Source organism: Saccopteryx leptura, chromosome 4 (genome assembly GCF_036850995.1).
Source record: "Saccopteryx leptura isolate mSacLep1 chromosome 4, mSacLep1_pri_phased_curated, whole genome shotgun sequence".
NCBI classification, from domain to species: Eukaryota; Metazoa; Chordata; class Mammalia; order Chiroptera; family Emballonuridae; genus Saccopteryx; species Saccopteryx leptura.
Window position 1 is genome coordinate 77,304,895 of NC_089506.1, and position 19,751 is coordinate 77,324,645.

Genomic DNA, 19,751 nt, shown 5'->3' on the forward strand with positions numbered 1-19,751 from the left:
ACACATCATAATTAATTTTGAAATATTAAAATCCGTACTTTCAGATTTAATTCTCTATTAAGTCCTTTCTGTTCCAGAATCCCACTTAGTTACATTTACTTGTGTTCCCTTAGGCTTCTCTTGGATGACAGCTTCTCACTACCCTTGTTTTTCATGCCACTGACAGTTGAGTACTGGGTATTTTATAGTATTGTATGTCCCTTAATTGGGATTTGTTTCATGAGTTTCTCATGATTCAGCTGGGGTTACATGTTTTTAGGAGGAAGATCATAAAGTTCTATTTTATCACATCAAATCAAGGATCCAAACCAAAAAACATTCATGAATGCCTATCTTTATACATCTAATCATATTTTAAAAACAAATCTCTCTTTTGTCTTAAGCAAAGGTAGGTATTAGTTCAATGTGGAAACTGGTTTTTTTATTAACTGCCCTGATAAATAGGCCTTTTTAAATAGTTTGGAATTGAAATTTGCTAAATGTTCTGCTATTAAAAGTGAAGAAGGAACAACATGTATCTTTTAGGCACTTTTTATTTTCCAAAAAAAATTGTCATTAATATATAAACATTTCATTCTCTCAAAAAAATTCTACAACTATACAGCTGTTTGCTCCATTATTTGCATAGGAAATGACCACAATACAAAAATAAGAGGAAAAAAGAAGCAAAACAGCAACCGATTTATGCTTTTATGTAGGTATGGTTCCACGTATAAACATTTTGAAGCCTCTTACAAAATATTTACACCCACTTGTCATCTATTTACATGTTTTAAGAGCAACTTTTCTAACAAACAAAACTATAATTTATCAAGTTATGAAATTTTTCTAAAAAAACTTACTATATTACCACAAAATAAATAAAGATAAACAATATTTTTAAAACAAAATTAAAATTTCATTTCAATTAAGACCCCTTTTGGCATTTTGCTTGTTTATTCTGCCCTTTGGTTAATAGCATCAGCATCACATTACTATTTTATATTGCATATATGTAGCACTTGCTTCCTTAGGTTTTCAACATGTCATCTGTAATTAAAGGCAGACACTGCGTCAGTGGGAACAACAGATTAAGTAAACTGCACTGTAATTTAGGTAAAATTACTGTGTCACTGTATATTACATGCAAAATCCACATAAATTGGCATTTAACCAACAGTACTACATGAACAAAAAATCTTAGTATAGGAAAACTGCATCATAAGTTCAACATTGCCATGTGAAAACTACATAAGTCCTCCTTCTTAAAAATGATACTGTTTAGCTTATTGTAAGAGGTTTAACTTTTGTATATTGTAACTATTTTTAAGCTCGAGTTCACAATTCATATAAAACGTCTTTCATATTTAAAATAAACAATCCTATTTTAATCAGTGCATTAAATCTGCTTTTAAATCAGTTCATTTGAATGATTATTTCTTTCCCCTAAAGAAATGAATTTGGTAAGGTATTAAGAGGTATCTTAACATAAATTCTAACTGCAAGTGTATTCATGGTTATTTTCAAATTTCTTACTATTGTCCCCCAACAGAATCTTAGAAAACTTGTAATAAACCTATAAAGCTGATTTGCATATTTACAAAATTTTGAGTAGCAAATATAGGCAACTCATATAAAAAACAAAACAAACACTTATTTGTTCAATGGCTATTTGTGAATTGCCAGGTACAATGCGCACCTCGAAGAAATTATTCTAACATTGAAAAACTACTTGATGTCAAGTAAAATCTTGACATACAATCCAGCCTTCTTCCTGTGCCTGCTGACTGACTTGTTTACTAAACACTGTCACATTAAATGATGGTGCTTAAGTCAAAACACTGCAAACCACCATGCGCCCCCACCCCGACACACACTGAGATGTGGCTGCCTGACATGAGATGAAGTCTGCTTGAGTAGCGCCATATACATACAGCAAGCATTCCGGATTCTTAAAAGGACCACACACTTTGGTATCAATACAATGTACTCCCTGTTTTCTCAAATATACAAAATATACATTTCCAGTTTTTTTGTTTTTCCTTTTTATATATATATATAATTAAGTTTGTAGTTTAAAACTTCGTCCAGTGAACCGCAGAGCGTCGTATGAAGTGCGCAGGCGCAGCAGGTGCGGCAGGTGCCCGTGGCTCAGTTCTGGTGCCGCTTCATGTGCAGGGCCAGGTGGTCAGAGCGGGAGAAGCTGCGGTTGCACACCCCGCACTGGAACGGCTTGGCCCCGGTGTGCTTCCGGTAGTGGCGTGTCAGCTCATCGGAGCGGGCGAACCTCCAGTCGCAGCCCTCCCAGGTACATTTGTAAGGTTTCTCACCTGTGACAATAAATTAAGAAAAGGGGTGAGGGGCAGGGCTTGTAAGACAAACATCGTAGCCAGGCGTGGGTTAGGGGGGTGGACATGGTCCAAAGGAAGGAAAGTTCATGAACTCTGTTATGAACTAACTTCCCTCAAAGTCATCTAGTGAACAGCGCCACTGTCTCATAGAATGCTACTTCGCCTAATTATGCAAAGAAAACAGTATTCTGTGTAACATTGAAGAGTAAAAAAATTACAATTTAAATGGGCAGGATGAATCAGCGCTCTTGTATATATAAGTCCATAAAATGGCTAGATAGCTTGGGTGGCTTCATCATTATCGTGTGAATATAATGTCTATGCCAACAACCCAAATTAACTGAGCATAGGACTAATGATATAAGATGGCCAAGAGAGGAAAAATTTGGGAGTTATAAGGGGGAGCTGCCCAGATCACCAATACAATGAATTTAAGGTCCCAGTTGCAAACCTTTACTTCAAACTGGTCCTAGGTTTCTAAATTAGCCAGACTGAAACTTCAGCACATACAACAGTTTCCTTGAACACAGCCTCCAGAATGGCGTATTAGAGCACTTATTCTTTGATAGTCACACTAGCAAATATACTCCATACCCTCCCCATTTTTCAAATGGAAGCAGAACAAAGGCATAAAAGTTTTACATTAAATGGTCTTAAACCTTATGCATTTGATATTTAATAAATTCCTCAACCAGCCTGACCAGGCGGTGGCGCAGTGGATAGAGCATTGGACTGGGATGCGGAAGACCCAGGTTCGAGACCCCGAGGTCACCAGCTTGAGTGCAGGCTCATCTGGTTTGAGCAAAAGCCCACCAGCTTGAACCCAAGGTTGCCTGGTTACTCGGTCTGCTGAAGGCCCACGGTCAAGGCACATATGAGAAAGCAATCAATGAACAACTAAGGTGTTGCAACACACAATGAAAAACTAATGATTGATGCTTCTCATCTCTCTCCATTCCTGTCTGTCTGTCCCTGTCTATCCCTCTCTCTGACTCACTCCCCGTCTCTGAAATAAATAAATAAATAAATAAATAAATAAATAAATAAATAAATAAATAAAATCCTCAACCAGATCAGAAAGTCTGGTGCTAATCATTTCACTTTGGAAAGGGTCATAAACAACCATAATAGTTCTAACATTTGCTGCCAAAAAAGATCATCAAACTTCATTTTACAAATGATTTACCAAGTTTCCATTATATGCAGAACACTGCCCTGAACACTTAGAATACAACAGTCAGCAAAATATAAATGCCTGGCCTCACGGAGCTTACATGTGTCATATATATATTTAAAAATCTACCTAATCGTTTTCAGTTCTCTTCACTTAAATATGAATTCTAACGGAGCTGCTGCCCCACTGAAATTTGTATTACTCATAACGTTATCTGAAGTTTGGTACTCTTTTAAAAACTACTTAACATTTATAATGCAGTCCTAACTCCCAGTTTTACAATTAATGAATCTTGAGATTGTGTGGCCCCCTAAATAAATCCCCAAATTTAAGAATTTCTCACTGAGAATTGACTAGCGATTCCTATAGTTATGACTTATTGTTGTAATTTTCTATGATTTCTTTAGTTTAAGAGAGTTTGTGAGGTCAATTTGCTTAAAGCAGTGTTGGCTTAAAGTTTAGTTTTATATGGCTACCTTTTAAAACTCTGAATAGCCAAGCTCTAAAACTCTTTTTAAAATATTTCTAAAAGAAGAATGTCAGAGTTGCCTTAAACACTGTCACCATGGAACTCAACAACCTTTCTGCCTGATTTAGCAGTATCATATTCAGGAAGTTGTAAGATTACTCAACTGTGCCCAAATTTTAAAAGACATTGTTCACATCCACTGAGATTACTACAGTTTGTGGTTAATATATTTTTGCTATTCTGATAACCAGTCTGACTCTCAAACAAAATTCTGTAAGGACAATAAAGAAAGGTTCAGAATGGCTTTGTGAAATCTGTACCAATGATTTCCCATGCAATTTCTCTTTCACCTGGTTTGGTGTGCATCCCAGAATCACCTTTCCCATTCTCCTCTCCTTTGGCTCTGAACCTAGACACAAGTATTATTTTTTTAATTTCCTTTTTGGCTCTTATCACTCTATTTGTAAAATGGACATTACAACTCATTTTTTTTCTTCTCATATTCAATTTTAAGATTTTAAGCTAATACACTCAAACCTTTTAAGTAACGTAAGAAATAAACCAATTTTCTTTCACTTATAATTACATTTAATCTGTTTCATATATAGATAGGTTTTAATGCTAACAGGAAAGGGAGCTATCAACTCCTGTGGACGTAAATCAATTTAAAATTTTTTTGCACATAGTGTTTGCTTTTGTTTCCCATGAAAAGTAAGCGCACAAAAGAACATGTTTTTTAAATACTTTACTGTCATTTAATGAAAAAGGTACTTCTGATGTCTGAAGCAAGGAAAAAAATTCCTGGAGCGCCCCAATTCTAAAAGAAATTCTAGTCTTTTGAACTTAATAATTAAATAGCAAGAGAATGGAATTTTCAGAGTTTAAGAATCAAGGGACACTAGACTCTTTTTGTTCACTATTTTTATTGGCTGTAAAGCAATAAACTGTACCAGTATTTTTTAAGTTTACTTTACTGATTAGCTGAAAAACAGTAGCCATTCAAGTTCTTAAAACATTTGGGGTTTTGCTCCCAGTTTATGCACATCTATAGATTGTTCAGCCAAGAATACTACCAGTGTGTGAGACGGTAAGTTTATGGGACCAAGTCTTCACTATAAACGCAAGGACAACTCTTCCCCACCTGGGGCAGTTTCTATGGGATTTGCTCAAGTGTCAACACCGCTTAAGTAAAACATTGTAGAGGAAGCTGGTACCCAATTTCTGGCCAAAGAGCAATTTGGGCCTTTCTTCCTCAGCCAGAAACACTATGCACAGTACTTCTGGGAAACCAAACTGACTTCCTTTAAGTTATTTCAACAGGATAGAGCTTTCAAAAGTTTAATTGGATTTTTACAGAATCCTTTTCCAATACCACCAATTTAAAATATTTAGTTAAGCTCTTTCAACATCAACTGTATTTTTTAAGTTCTCATGCTGTTAATGTGAAACTTTCCAAAGGCAGAAAAGAAAAAAGTGACAACTTCGTACAATATGGTAAACAAGCTTCTACTTTTACCTTTCAAATAAAGTATGCATTTTCTCATTCTATTTTAAAACCACCAGGACTGTTTTGCTAGAAATCCCTAAATCTTTTTTAAAAAAAAGTTTACATTAAACATACATACTATCTATGCTGACAAAGTTAATCAATACATTTTATTAAAAGATTAAGCAAAAACCATTACTTTGAAAGGAAGGCACAGGCACAAATTCCTGTTGAGCACATACTCCAGTATCAGGTACTTCTGGATATTTCTCTTCTGCCTCACAGGAACTCTGAATTAGTAGCAAAATGATGAGCTCCACATTAAGAATCCTAGCCTGCCACTTACCCTTAATGTCCTACCCTAAATCCTCCATTAGCAAACAATACACTTTATATGAATGATTTAAGGAACACAGAAGTATTGCTCAAATTTATTTAAAGACTCCAAAGCACTTGTGAGGGTCAGTCAAGAAACAGCTTACTGGACGCTTAGCAGGCCCTCAGACTGACAGAAACACAGGGTCCTCAGTGCAGACCCACTTTTCAGGACCTGTGGGTCCTGAAAACTAATTTGTGCTGGTGTTGACAACCCCCAAAATATTCTCTAATGATACCCCTTTACCCCAGGCTAAGTGAATTTCAGTGGGTTAGCAGAAGATATTTGTGCATGCAATATTTGAAAAATCTTCAGCAATGAACTAAAAAATATCTTATTTTTTACCCCCTGTGATGAACAGATAAAAAATGTAACTAGCACAAGAGAATGGGAGGTTTCTCTGCTCTGCTGAACATATTCACCAGATTCATACCAAGGCCTTTCCTAGCATGTTCTACGTAGTTTCTTCTAACAAAATAAAAATAACATAAAAACTTTTTCCTTAGTTATTTTATGTGACTTTTTAAGTTTATCACAGCAAATTTGTACACTTCTAGTTTCCTTCCTGAAGGCTAAAATATGATCAAAATCAGTATCTGAGAAAGGTTAAAAAGCATCAGAATTAAAGTCAATGTTTACTAAATGAGAGTTTAACCTGTACTAAAAGACTTGCAAAACACAACAAATAAAACTTAGTCTCTGGCTTCAAAAAACTTAAAAATCCATATCCTGTTTTGAGTCCCAAAACGATGCAAACCAACTGTTAAGTAAAATAAATCATTTTAATAATTAGTATTTAATTTTAGTTCTTGAAATTTAAAGTCTTGAAACTCAAAATGAGCCTAGTTCAGGCAGAAAATATTTTCATGCAATTCAATAGATTTTTTTTCATCATCAGACTTTTTAAATTTGGAGTCTGAAAAAGTCTCTCCACATTTTAATAAAGGTAAAGAAATAAGAAACATTAATCCTGAATTAAAGAATTTCATGAATACTGCATATCTAAAAAAAAGATAAAGTACGATGATTTGAGCTTATTAATTCATTTTATATATCAATGCCAATAATTTTCCATTAAAAAATCTTTTTATTTAAAGCTCATTGTAATACATCTCCTATACTTGGAACAAAAGGGTAGGCAATTCATTTCAAAGATTCGTATAGTATTATCAGTACTTATAAAATATGTACCTAATATTTACTATAGTATTCCTATCAATAATGTACCCAACTTTAAACAATCTGATTTCTTTAAAGTATATATTAAGTAAGAAAATCCCTTCTTTCTCCTGTCTGTCTATATTTCTCTCTTTCCTTAAAATCTGATTCACCTGGCCCTGTTCAGGTAGCTCAGTGGGTTAGAGCGTCATCCTGACATGCCAAGGTTGTGAGGAGTTCAATCTCTGGTTGGGCCCATACAAGAACCAATGAAAGATGGCATGAATAAGTACAAGTTGATGTTTCTTTCTCTTTTCCTCTAAAAATCAATAAATTAAAATTCTTAAAAATCTGAGTCACTTTACCCCTTCCAGAAAACCTCTTAACAGTCCAGGAGACATCACTTCTTTGCATCCCCATCAATCCTTTAAATTCCTTTTGAATGACTGATTTGCACTTATGCACATATTATCTTATGAAGGCTTCAAATAGCTTTTATTTTGCCTCCTTAACTGGTTTTAAAAGTTCCACAAAGGCAGAGATTGTCTTCTATTCCAGCTGTAAATGCCATACTTCTCTTAATGTTTCTTTAAAACAATCACATATTTGGCCCAAGTCTGACCAACTAACTCAGTTATTCCCCTTAGTGAAAAGAGAAGGTGTTATAAGACAGGAAAGGATCTAGTGTGAGTCTACTCGATTGTCCTTTCGCCAGGGCCCTATCTGCAAAAGGGCTCTGCCTGGTGTATTCCGCCCAGGACCACAGAGGATAACCTGAGCAAGTGTGCGTCTGTGTGAGAATCACACTTTTTGTCTCTTCAGGAGGCCATGTTCAGAATCAGCTACTACCCATATTATAGTGGTACAGAGATAAAAATAAACTCCAAGTCAAGTTTTTTTACAGTACTGAATTGCATTTGATGACAACTAAAAAGTTCTGGATGCCCTACTGCTGGTCAAAGGCAGCAAGGGAATTTCTCCTGAAGCCAGAGATATAGGAGGCGACAAAGGTTTGCAGTCTATCTCCCAGCAGATAGGATCTCTAGGCTCAACAAAAACAATGAAAAGCATCCCCTATAATTAACAGTTAATAAAAACGAAATACCAATTGTTGAGTTTCCTGACAGACAACACTCAGATTCAACTAAATTTTTCTGAAAATATTTTCTTTTACTTTTTTTAAGAAAGATTTATTCATTTTCAAGAGGAGAGAGAGAGAGAGGGGAGGAGCAGGGGGCATCAACCCCCACTCCCTATGTGTCTTGAACAGGCAAGTCCAGGGTTTCGAACTGAAAACCTCACTGTTCCACGTTGATGCTTTTATACACGTGCAACCACAGGCCAGGAGTCTAAAAGTTTTGATGAGATATTTTACCTTTTTTAAGCCAAAGTAAAAAATTTCCCTATTTTCAATTTTCTAGCACTGAATGAGTAACTAAATAATCTTTCCTTTAACTTGCACTTAATGTGGTTACCTTGACCAGGAGGATTCCTCTCAACTTGAAGGTTTGCATTTATAAAGTAGTCAGAAAGATTAACTTTATTCTTCTACCTAGATGTTTTTTAATGACAGCTATCTACACTACACTTCTAAAAACAGTAAACCATCCTTAATTAGAATTGTTTGAGATCCTTGAATATAAATAATACAGGCTGACAGAATAAGAATGCTGCTACAGCGATACTCTTACTAAAGTAGGACATTACTTTGTTTCTAATCTTTCACCAGAAAAGATGTAGGTCATCAAGTTAACAGCCAGTACATTCTATAGAAGTAAAAATGTCTGCCAAAATAAAAATCTTGGGTGGTTCAAATTATTGCTCTAAAAAATATATTACATTTTCTCTATCTTTATGCTGATTATTTCTACCTCAACTTCAGCAATGCCATTTTATCTGCATAGGAACTAACTAGCTTCTCCCACTAGTTTATAAGAAAAGGAAAGAGATTCTCTTTGGATTCTCTGCAAGATCAGTCAAAAATGTTTGTTTAATCAAATTAAACTTCTTAACCTTTGATAAACTTTATCATCACAGAACAAAATATTCCTCTATAAATGTTTTTCAGAGGAAAGAACAAGTTCTAGAAGCGACGTTTAATCTTTCCAGTGAGAATCCTTAAAAAGAAATTGTTTCTAAGCTTTCAAACCCATAAATACCTTTCCAGAGGTCTGAATAGAGCAAGTCTCTTAAATCACTACTTGTTTTTACATAAGCTTGAAACTGTCAATATGTAAATAAAGCTGCAAATGAAAATAATTTAAGGATGTTTAACCAGTAACATCTAACACTATTACAGGCTAAATGTGATACTTTTTCCTGCCTAGTTTTGAAATATACTCAAAAAATCATTGGGTACTAAATTTCATCCTGTAAAAATTAACCCCTCTACCAGTAACATAGGTTACACACTTAACCAATATTGATCCCTTGATCCAAATGTATCATTCATCTCCATTAAGTCCATATATAATTATGAGTATATATTATATATACAACCTTATGCTGATTTGAGCTCTAAATAATTGTCTAAGGAAGTAAAATCCTTCCTATATTTTTAAGTCTTTCACTCTTTCCCACAGTTCCACAAAAAAAGAAGTAACTCATTTCCAGAACATTTTTGATTATTTCTTTTAGTGGGGAAGTGCCAGAAATAAAAATCTTTATTGTCAACATTGTCAATATTTTGAAATAAAAACGTATACCTAGTGTACTTAATAAATAACACAGGAGCAAACAATTATACAGAAATTTATACGTAAGGATTTTTTTAGTACTCAAACTGAAATTAAAAGAAATATTTAGCAAATCTCCAGCAAGATTATGCATTTTTAAGCACACATAGTAACATCTTAATACAAATGTCACTAGGATATAGTGTCCTACACATAAGCAAGTAAAGCTGAACATGGGAATTCAAGCCCTTTGCAAGCTTGGGGAACAATCAATCTAAGACTTACTGTGGAATCCCGAACACAACTCACTGTGAAATGCAGCATTAACAGTATAGTGCTTTACCCCAAGAGTCCATTTTGTATTCCTAGGTTATTTGCAGGTTTCCATTTTCTTTTGTGGGGTTGTTTCCAATTGTCCTTTCCATGTCAACGCTTAGCAAACCATTTAGGGATCCTTGAGTGCACCCGTAACAGCGTGTATAATAGAGTCTGGGTCTAAGGGATACTTAAGCCAAGTGTGTGTGCTGCTCAGACTTCTCTGTACAACTGCTCCTTTTCTGCCCTGCTCCAGATAGCCAAAACTGATAAATGATCTGAAAATGCTACTATACCCTGATTTCCCGACTGCTCTGGCATATTCTCTATGGTTAAGTGCACATTGACACATGTGACTAAAACCACTAAGATGTCAAACACGTGCACTGAGTTCACTATTTGCTTTTTCAGAATTTTTTCTCTGGAAAGTACTTTTCACTAACATGTAAACACAAATTTCAAAAAAACTTCCACACTCAACGTAAAAGAAATATTTTAACTTATGGTTCTCATAGACATACCAAAAAACCAGAACAAGAGATAAGAATAAAGTTTTCAATTTCTTGCAAATTTTTCTTTGGATATATGGTCTGGATTATTTTAAATCATTATGAAGTTAAAGATAGGTATATGAACAGAAATAACTATACTGCTGGTTGCTGATTTCCCCATTTGACTCATAAATCGGTTTAATACACACATTAATTTGTAAGGGCAAAATGGTATGTGGATCTTTTTAGGGAGGAGTAACTTAAGTAGTGGCTATGAGTATGGGCCCTTGTATATATCATGAGGCATACTCAAATTTCAGTAGAATGTTCGCATTTAAATACTATACAAAATAAGTACAAATATTTTGACTTTGAAATTTACCACATCTTCACACTGTTGTCTAGAAGCAGCCACAATTATGTCTAATCAGGGGCACGACACACATTTTAAGTAACATACACAACCACCCATATACCCCCCCAACCCCTATAGGTTTGAAGTACATTGTCCATGAATATAAAAGACATAACATGTTTTTAAGTGAAATACAATTATTTCCTAGAATAGAGTTAGAGAGCTATTTTGTCTAACCATCCAAAGATGGAACATTGCATTATTGTTATATTCTTTCTGAATAAAAATCTGAAGGATATAAAACCTAGAAAAACTTGAATGTTGTAAGACTTCTGGCTCAAGAAAATACTTCTACTCTTTCACCCAAAATTGTTTTTAAAAGGTCTTGTTCTGAAAAGACTATTTCTTTATGTTCATTCTGCAAGTCAAGTTAACAAGTATTTACCATCTAAAAATCAGAATAAGCAATTAACTAGAACTCAGATGTAGGTTGTTTCAGCTGCTTAAATCGTTTTTAAAACATAAGGTAACTTGACATTTTAAAGCATTTACAATTACATTCCAAAGAAATGCTAGGATGCTTCACATTCTGCCTGCAAAATGGCAATCATTTTAAATATAACATATCAATCAATAGAAGATCAATGTTCCCATGTAGATTGTTCTATAAACCCCTTAATAAATTGTGCAGAGGTAACAGAAAGAAAACCCAAAAGCTATTTTAAATGAGAAATATACTTTAGAAATGCCTGGGCCTTAAGAGGAAGAAAGAAAAGAAAAAAAACAAACCAAAGGCTTTGCTCGCTTAGATACATTCATTAAAAAACAACAGGCAGGGTTGGGAGGATGCAATGAGAGAGGTAATTTTAAAAGGCATTGTCTAGAACTAGAAATGAGGAGAAAACAACCTCAATGCTCTATGATTACCCAAGAACGGGTTTAGCCAGATGAACAAGTCGGCTGCAAACTCTCCCCAAGGCATTTGAAAGACTATCAAACAAAACTTTATTAAACTGGATTAAATGGTCTCACTCATTAGATGTCCTCACGTTTATGATCAGGTCAAAAAGTCGATGCATGGAACCCAAACTACCCTAGGTCCTCTTTTCGGTTTGTTTTTATTAGTACAAGCACTGTTAAAACAACTCACTATTAAATTTCTTTGCCAGCAGGTCAAGTTCCAGAATTGCAGGTATAAGCATTCAGAGCACTAAACTCTGACTTGCAAGGGTTGCAAGGCCATTTAGATATGCTGACTAGAACCCTGCAATAATACTTGATTACATCTCTATATGCAATTGCACCCCTCTTTTATTAGGAGACTTTAACCTCATGAAAAACATGTTCCTTTCTCCCTATCTCTCATTTCAAGGCCTTTCAAAGAAAACAAATAACAACAACAAAAAACACCAACAGTCTGAATGTTTCAAAGTTACTTCCACTTCCCATTAACCAAAATTCAGGTAAAAACCTATTTTCAATGTTTCACTTCCTTAACATATATTCAATAAAAGGATGTTTTAGTATTTCTATAAGGAATGTGTTCTGGGCTTGTCGTTTGTACTTTGAAAGCTTTAGATCGAGCTTATTCTATGCTTAACGGGTGTTTGTTCAACTATAAATATAATTTCTACTTTGGGGCTGCTACGTAGGATCTTTCCCTTCATACAATCAATTTACCTATATCTAAAATCGTCAGGCCAAAGCAACTTATTCATTTCATTGATAAATACAAGAAGTACCTTTCCTTTAAAAGCAGTTTTTCAGAAAGCCCTGGCATCTACCGCATTGTTGCCCACACTATTTAGATTTTAATAAGTAGTGTTGCTCACTGGGTCATCAAGCAATACCTAACAGGCATACAAAATGTCTGCAGCCATATTCCTTAATGCTGTGTCTCAGCACTGACCTTCGTTCAAAGGCTTTTACTTTTTAATGCAGCAGTTAGAGATAACTACTTCATTTATCAAAACTCGATTTCCATAGTAACATCTAGCCTGGGGAGATTCAAGTCCTCACACTAATCCAACAACCCATTCAAAGGGACTGTTGAATACTTTGGTTTCCATAGCAATCATGGAATAAAACATTTTGCTAGGTCATTGCTTTTATTAGCAACTTATTCTTTGAACTTTTAGGTAAGACTGTGTTTAATGAGAGAAAAAAATAATCTCTTCGTAGTTCTTTCCTTCGGCGCTGTCATTTTAACATAATCACAAGTAGTAACCATCTATATGTTTGAAAATATATTAGGTATTTGGAGGTTCTGAAAAAATGCCACCTGGTTTTGTCATGAAACAGGTTTTGATGAAAAGTTTTAAAATTAAAAAGCATTTAAAAGTGGTTTGACAAAATAAAGGTTCATGAAATTAAAGGAACTATATTTAAATGCACGTTTTGAAAAGAGATGAAATATAAGCTAGAATAAAGTTTCTCAAATGTATCAGATGCGGGCTGGGGTAAGGTGTAGAAAACTTTTTAAATCACGACCTCATCTTTGATTTTAATATTCTGCAATTTTGGCCCTTCCTTTCATCAAGCACAGAAAACATACTAAATGCTGCATTTTAAGCTAAAGGTAAAACTAAAAATAATGTATATTAAGCAGCTATGCTTTACTGCTAAATGTTTGAAAAGTTTTTAGTGTTTAATATAACTTTATAGAAGTCAACTGGTTTGTGAAAGAAAAAAATGAGTTACATTTTTTCCTTTTATGATAAGAAATAGCAGTGCCATTACGAATTTTAAAGTCCATTAGTAAACAGCGTTGTTTACATTTTTGGGTAATTAATTCTATGTGAGGTGACAGGGTAAGACCTTAGTGAAGGAACGTCAGCCTTCCTGGAACCAGACTTTTTCAGGGAACTGAATTTTGAGCCAAGCCAGTGCTGAAAAGGTAGGCCATTAAAAAATAAAAGTTGACAGAAGAAAGAAGAGATCAAACAAGTGTTGGCTTTTAAAAGGATGAATACCACTTACACTATTTACACAACTCACAGAATTAACAAGAAAATTACATACCAGTATGAGTCCTCAGGTGAGCTTTTAAATGAGAAGACTTCGTATAAACTTTTGTGCAGCCTAAAATAAAGGAGAGGAATAGCTTGTCATTTTGAAGATCCTTTGAAATCTTTACATTTGATGATTCAGTATTTAAAATCTGGCTTTAAAAAAGAAATCTCTCATGCTAGGTATCTGAAGCTTCTGTTTAAAAAGGAGTTTTAAAAAGCACTCCCCTATTACCTTATTAAAGGTATTAAAGTGATTTGCTTTATGTTTGTATCACTTTAGCAGAAAGAAGATAACCAAGCCAAGCTACAAATGGGAAATGTGTTTATATTCCAGTAGGTGCTTTATATATACTATTAACACATACTTTAGTGATTTAAAATTTTTAATGGCTCCAGAGCTGACAATGTTAAACTATTATCCAAGAGTACTGTCATTTTCTGTACTCTTACATTTCTTTTTTTCCCATGTAGTATGTCATGCCCTATCATGAACCACGGTCAATAAATTATACCCTTTATTAATCATAAACTAGCTTACACCAGCAACTTGCAGATATATCTATTACCATCATCAATTCATATTTTGGGCCATATAGCTCATTCAAGAATAAGCATATGCTCGTATGCTATCAGAACCGGCCTCAAATCTATTCTGTAGACAGTCTTGGTCTTGTAGCAGCCTACTCAACCCTCACTTCATTACCACACCATACTTTTTCCTACCTTACCTATTAAATCTCTTTTCAGGATACTTAATTTATAATTTAAAACAGAAATTCATGATTGGAAATGTCATGTTAAACAAAATCACTCTGGTGTTAACCCAAAATTCAAATTTCTATTTAATATTAAAGAGAAAATTTTCTAAGTAACTTCTTCCAGAATATTCTAGCCTGGTTTTTAAGGGTTTTTTGTTTTGTGTTTTTTAACCTCAAATAAACAATAGACAACTAAACAGTACCTACACCAAAGTAAGGCACTGAGACTGGGGTATAAAAAGAACGAAGCAGGTGGTTTTTATTGTCAGGCACTATTTTCTTGTATAAATGTAAAGCCTGAGTTAGGAAAAGGCATACACATACAAACATTTAAAACACGATGCTTCAAACCAGGTAAGATCACGTACCAGGGTAATCGCAGTAATGGATGCGCCGTTTCTCCAAATCCGGGTTACTCCTTCTATTGTATCTGACAGGTTGGATGTTTTGCGAGTTAACTGGCAGGGTAGCAGGCAAATTTGGATTGTGAATTGCCAGTTTAGAAGCAATTGTAGCAGCATAGGATGGAGGTGGGGTTAAATTCTGGAGCATCTCTGCTTGTCTATCTGGACTTCCAGGCTCTGAGCTTGGTGGTGACGGGGGAAAGTAAGTGGCCTGTTGTGGAAGAAACTGACTTGGCATTGTGTATGTGCAAGGGGGCATGCCTTGGAATTGTTTCATCGTAGTCTGCGGAACAGCAGAAGTGTGTGTGTTAAGACCTGCCATGGCAGCTGACATAGAAACATTAAGAGTGTCCATTACTGCTGTCTGGTTTGTAGAACTGGGCATATCTAGATCCGGTGCATTCAGTAGCTGGTAGAGGTGGCCCTGTGGGGGGACAGAAAGATGAAGATCTGGTGTAGGAAGTTCTTGCTTGATGAAAATATTGTTCACCTCTGGAGTTGCGGTCTGGTGTGAGCTGAATATACTGGTGAACTCAGGGAGGGCCTGGGTCGGGGCTGGTGGAGGGGCAGTCGTTTCACTCTGGTGGCTGAAAATGGTAACAGGTTCTGTCTTGATGTGTGTTACGCACGGTCTCTGGGCTTTGTAGAGGCCAGTTCTCAGGTGAGTGATGTCAGGGAGGAAGACGTTCATGTTGATACTGTAAGGTAACCCTTCACTGTCAGTGAAGAACTGGTCTACGACTGAGGCACTGTCTCGTCTATACTTTTTATGCTCTGGAATTATAGAAACTGGAGGAAGTTGAGGTGTCAGATACTTCTCCATTTCACATCTTGTCTAAAAAAGAAGAAATATAAACATGCATAATCCATCTAATTCATCATCTCAGGGAGGCTAAACAACTGCTTACTAAACATTCTAACAAACCCTGTTGAAAATACTAGGCAAACTCCTAAGTGTTGCTTATAAACATGAGGTTTATTTGTCAATTGTATAATAATTGGTTCAGCAAAATCTTATGAAACTTTGTGTAACAAACATGTACTTGGTAAAATAGCTCCCATAATCAAAAAGTGAATGAGGCAAAAGAAAAAAAGGAAGCAAACAGAAAACATATTCCTTTCTGATGCAATAATGAAGTACACCTTATTATCACTCACAAGCAGGATTCCCTGCCCATTACTCAGTTAAGTTTCCAAATGAAGTACCCTACTGTAATATTACCAAACTACCTCAATTCTATTCGTGTCATGCAGACACCTTTAACGTCTGTGCGTATTTTCACTATACAAACCTTAAAAATAATATTGCAAAGTCCCGGAGGTTCGTTTGTTTTGCTTTAGATAGATATTGTTGAAAAACATATTCCTTGGAATAAAAAACATATATTCCTTGGGTATATCAATACCTTTTCTGGTGTCTAGTTCAATGGAAACCTAAATACAATGTTTTAATCAAAACATAGTATCCACTGAAAGAACAAGTTCACATTCAACATTTGATCTAAACGTTGATTTTAATCAGCAGATTCTGTAACTGGTTAATATGATAATGAAATGTTCCTATTCATATCCCTATCTAAAACAGATCTTTAATTACCTAGGGGAAAATCACTCCCTTGGTAGAGTGGTGCTAAGGAGCCCACGGGTGGAACTGACTGCTGTATCCCTAGCACAGTCATCAGCAAAACATTTATCATGTCCTCCTCAGTGGGACAATGTTACATTCCCCCTTACTCTGTAAAAAGCTCAGTCATACCTGATACTCTTGGGTATCTCATAAGCAAAAAACTGACAAACTGAAATCGTTTTCAAATGGTTTTTTAAAGACATAACCCAGCTTATAAAAAATCTTATTCTTTTTACAGCTATCCTCTCTCCCAATGTAACATAAATTTAACTCATCCTTTAACTTTTAACACCATAAAGGAAATTAAAACAAACAACAAAAATAAAACCCAACTAGATGGCTCACAGAATGATTAACCGTGGCATCTTAACCGGTGAATAATCATTTTTTTTTTTTGCTACTCCTTAACTTCCAAAGCGTTTCATATCAGACCTCGTATCAATTCAGAGAGGATGCAGACGCGCTTTCTCGGATAAACATGATTTAAAAATAAAAATTAACGCTTTAATCATGTGAGTCATCCCTCTGACAAATGCCACCGTCCTTTCACAGAACTGCGACACTCTCAGACCCGCCCCCCCCCCCGCCCCCGAGTAAGCGCAGAGTAGCAAACATACAATATACCAAACCAAGAGGATATTAAATGAAGCGTCTGGAAATAAACCGAACTAAACCCTTTCGTGCACTTCGCTCCCGTGGTGGTTAGTGGTTTCTGATTTTAGCTCTTCCAGCTGTTTGCGTGTGGGTATGTTTCCAATTTTTTTTTCCTTGGGACAGGCTAAAAGTCCCGGGAAGTTTTTTCTAGGCTATATGACTCCCTGCGTGGGCGAAAGAAACAGGCGGTTGCTCTAATTCGGCTGCCGGGCAAGTGTAAAAGCCAACTGCCAGCTTTCAGCGCGGCTCGGAAAGGAAATTTACGCGCACATGAAAACAACACCCCAGCTTTCTTTTTAAGGAAAAAAATAGGCACTCCAATACACCCTCTGATTTTCCGGCTCCCCAAAGGCAGCCCCACGACCGCGTCTAAGGCACGGTGAGCCAAGAGATAAGGAAACAGGACCACGAGGGAGCCCCTCCGGGCACCCCGCTGTGCGCTTCCACTAATACGAGACGACGTGGGACCCGCGGGAAGCTCCGAGGCCACTGGCCGGGGCGGGGGAAGGGGTTCAGGCGAAAGGTGCCATTTAAGTAAAGTTCGGCGAGAGGTACGAGGCTTGATCTTCCAAATTAAAGGAAAAAACAAAGGTGCGCGTGAGCACCCCGTTCTCTTGACCCTTTCCGGGACAAACCCGCCGGGACAGTTTCATCTGCGACCCCCCTCCTCGCCAGCGCGGCCCACTTTCTCCCGTGCAACGCGGGTGCCCCGGCCAGGAGGGCAGGGCGGGGCTGCCCTCGCCGGCTCCGGCTCCCGGGCACCCCGGCGCACGCCGCAGCCTGGAGCGGCCCCTGTCGCCCGCGCGTCGCAGCTGCGGGACACGCCCGAGCCCCGGTGGGAGGGAGGGAGGGAAGCCGCTCTTCCTACCTGGACCAGCTCCTCCGGGGCCAGCCGCGGGCCCGCGGCGGACGGCGGCTGCGGAGGCGCCGGCTGCGCCTGCGGGTGGTGGTGCGGGTGCTTCAGCTCCTCGCCGGAGAAGAGCGCCGCGTCGCGGGCCGGGTTCGCGGCGCCCAGAACGGGCTTGAGCTGCGCGAACACGGGCTCGTCCTGCGGGGCCGGCGGCTGGGGCACGGGTCCCAGGCGGGCGCTCATGGTCAGCACCCGCGTAGCCATGGGCACTCGGGGGGCAGCTCCGGTGGCGGGGAACGGATAGAACGCGCTTCCCACTTCGCCCACGCTGGCTCGGGCCAGCGAGCTCCACGCGGGGTGGCAGGCGGAGGAGGGGAGGCTCCGGGCGGACCCCTCAGTCAACGGAAGGCGCGGGTTTCGAAGGCGCGCACGAAAAGCCAAACTCTTCCGCTCCACCACGCGTAAACGCCAACGTCCCCCGAGCGGCCACTTTCTCCCGCCCCGCCCCACCGCGCTCTCTCACTCGCCGGAGCCCGCTCCCGCCACCGCTGTACTCCGCAAGCGAGATGCGAACGCGCGTACCTGCCCCGCGACTACTGACACTTGACGCCCGCGTCTATTTTACCCAACTCTGGGTGGGCGTGGCCTTCCAGTCAGACTGGCACTTCTGCGGCGAATCGCAAAGCCCCGAGTCCGGCCGGGCCAGAGCGCCTAGCCTATGAAAAGGAAGAGTTCTTCCAAAGCCCCGCCCTGGCCGCGCTGACCGCACCCCTCTCGGGCCACGAGCTTCGCGCTCAGGGCGGCCGCGCAGTTTGTACACAACTTCTCTGACAGAGTGGGCTGGCGCAGCCGGGGGCGGAGGGAAGGAGAGAAGGGAATTAGGGTGGAGACGTGGAGGGAGATCTCTGGACTGTGCTCTGCCAGAATTAGGAAGAAAGAGAGTTTTGGACGTCTTAGGTGTTGTGCGAGGACCTGAAACTGAAAATTTGAAACCCAGAAGGCAGCTAGGAGAGGGCACTAAGATTTTGAAAGACTTGTGTAAGTGTGTTAAATACACAAAACGTACTCTATCGGAATACTAGAGGCAAAATGAGAAATTAAAAAGCAAATCTTGTCTGTTTCGTTAGCAGTTTATATATCCATTAAGCAAAGGAAATTCGGAATGTCCTGAGTAAAAGGATTTATGGCAAGTGTTTTTTTAAAGCCCATGCATAAAAGCTTGTTTTTCTTACAGTATTTAAATGGTTAGAAGTTTTCATACACATTTCTACCTCGTATCCGTATATGGAGGAGAGAATGGAACATATCAATTTTGAAGTTTTAATACACTGTTGGTTCAAGCCGAAGCATGGCATCTAATTTAAGCACTAACAAGTAGATCAAATGCATTTAAATAGACATTACATCTTTGATTTATTTTTGCTACCACTGAATGTTCAAAAAATGGAGTTAAATATTTACAAAGAAACGTAGCACATTTACCCAACACTGTGGCACCTTTTCCTACGAAAAGAAAACCAAAAATGCCACAAACATTAGACACGCAGCAACTCGGAAAATCCAAATATCTAGGAAAGTAATAGCCAAACCTATTACTGTCCATTTACTGTTACAATGA

At 37.9% G+C, this 19,751-nt stretch overlaps 1 protein-coding gene across 1 annotated transcript; it reads right to left on the reverse strand.

The window, feature by feature from the left end:
* Nucleotides 1-515: 515 nt before the first annotated feature.
* On the reverse strand, nucleotides 516-18,744 carry KLF5 (KLF transcription factor 5). Its single transcript, XM_066380779.1, has 4 exons — nucleotides 18,152-18,744; nucleotides 14,967-15,837; nucleotides 13,851-13,910; nucleotides 516-2,309 (listed from the first exon to the last, which is right to left on the reverse strand). The coding sequence occupies exons 1-4, from the start codon at nucleotides 18,395-18,397 to the stop codon at nucleotides 2,131-2,133; spliced, it is 1,356 nt and encodes a 451-aa protein (XP_066236876.1). The 5' UTR covers nucleotides 18,398-18,744; the 3' UTR covers nucleotides 516-2,130.
* Nucleotides 18,745-19,751: the final 1,007 nt, after the last annotated feature.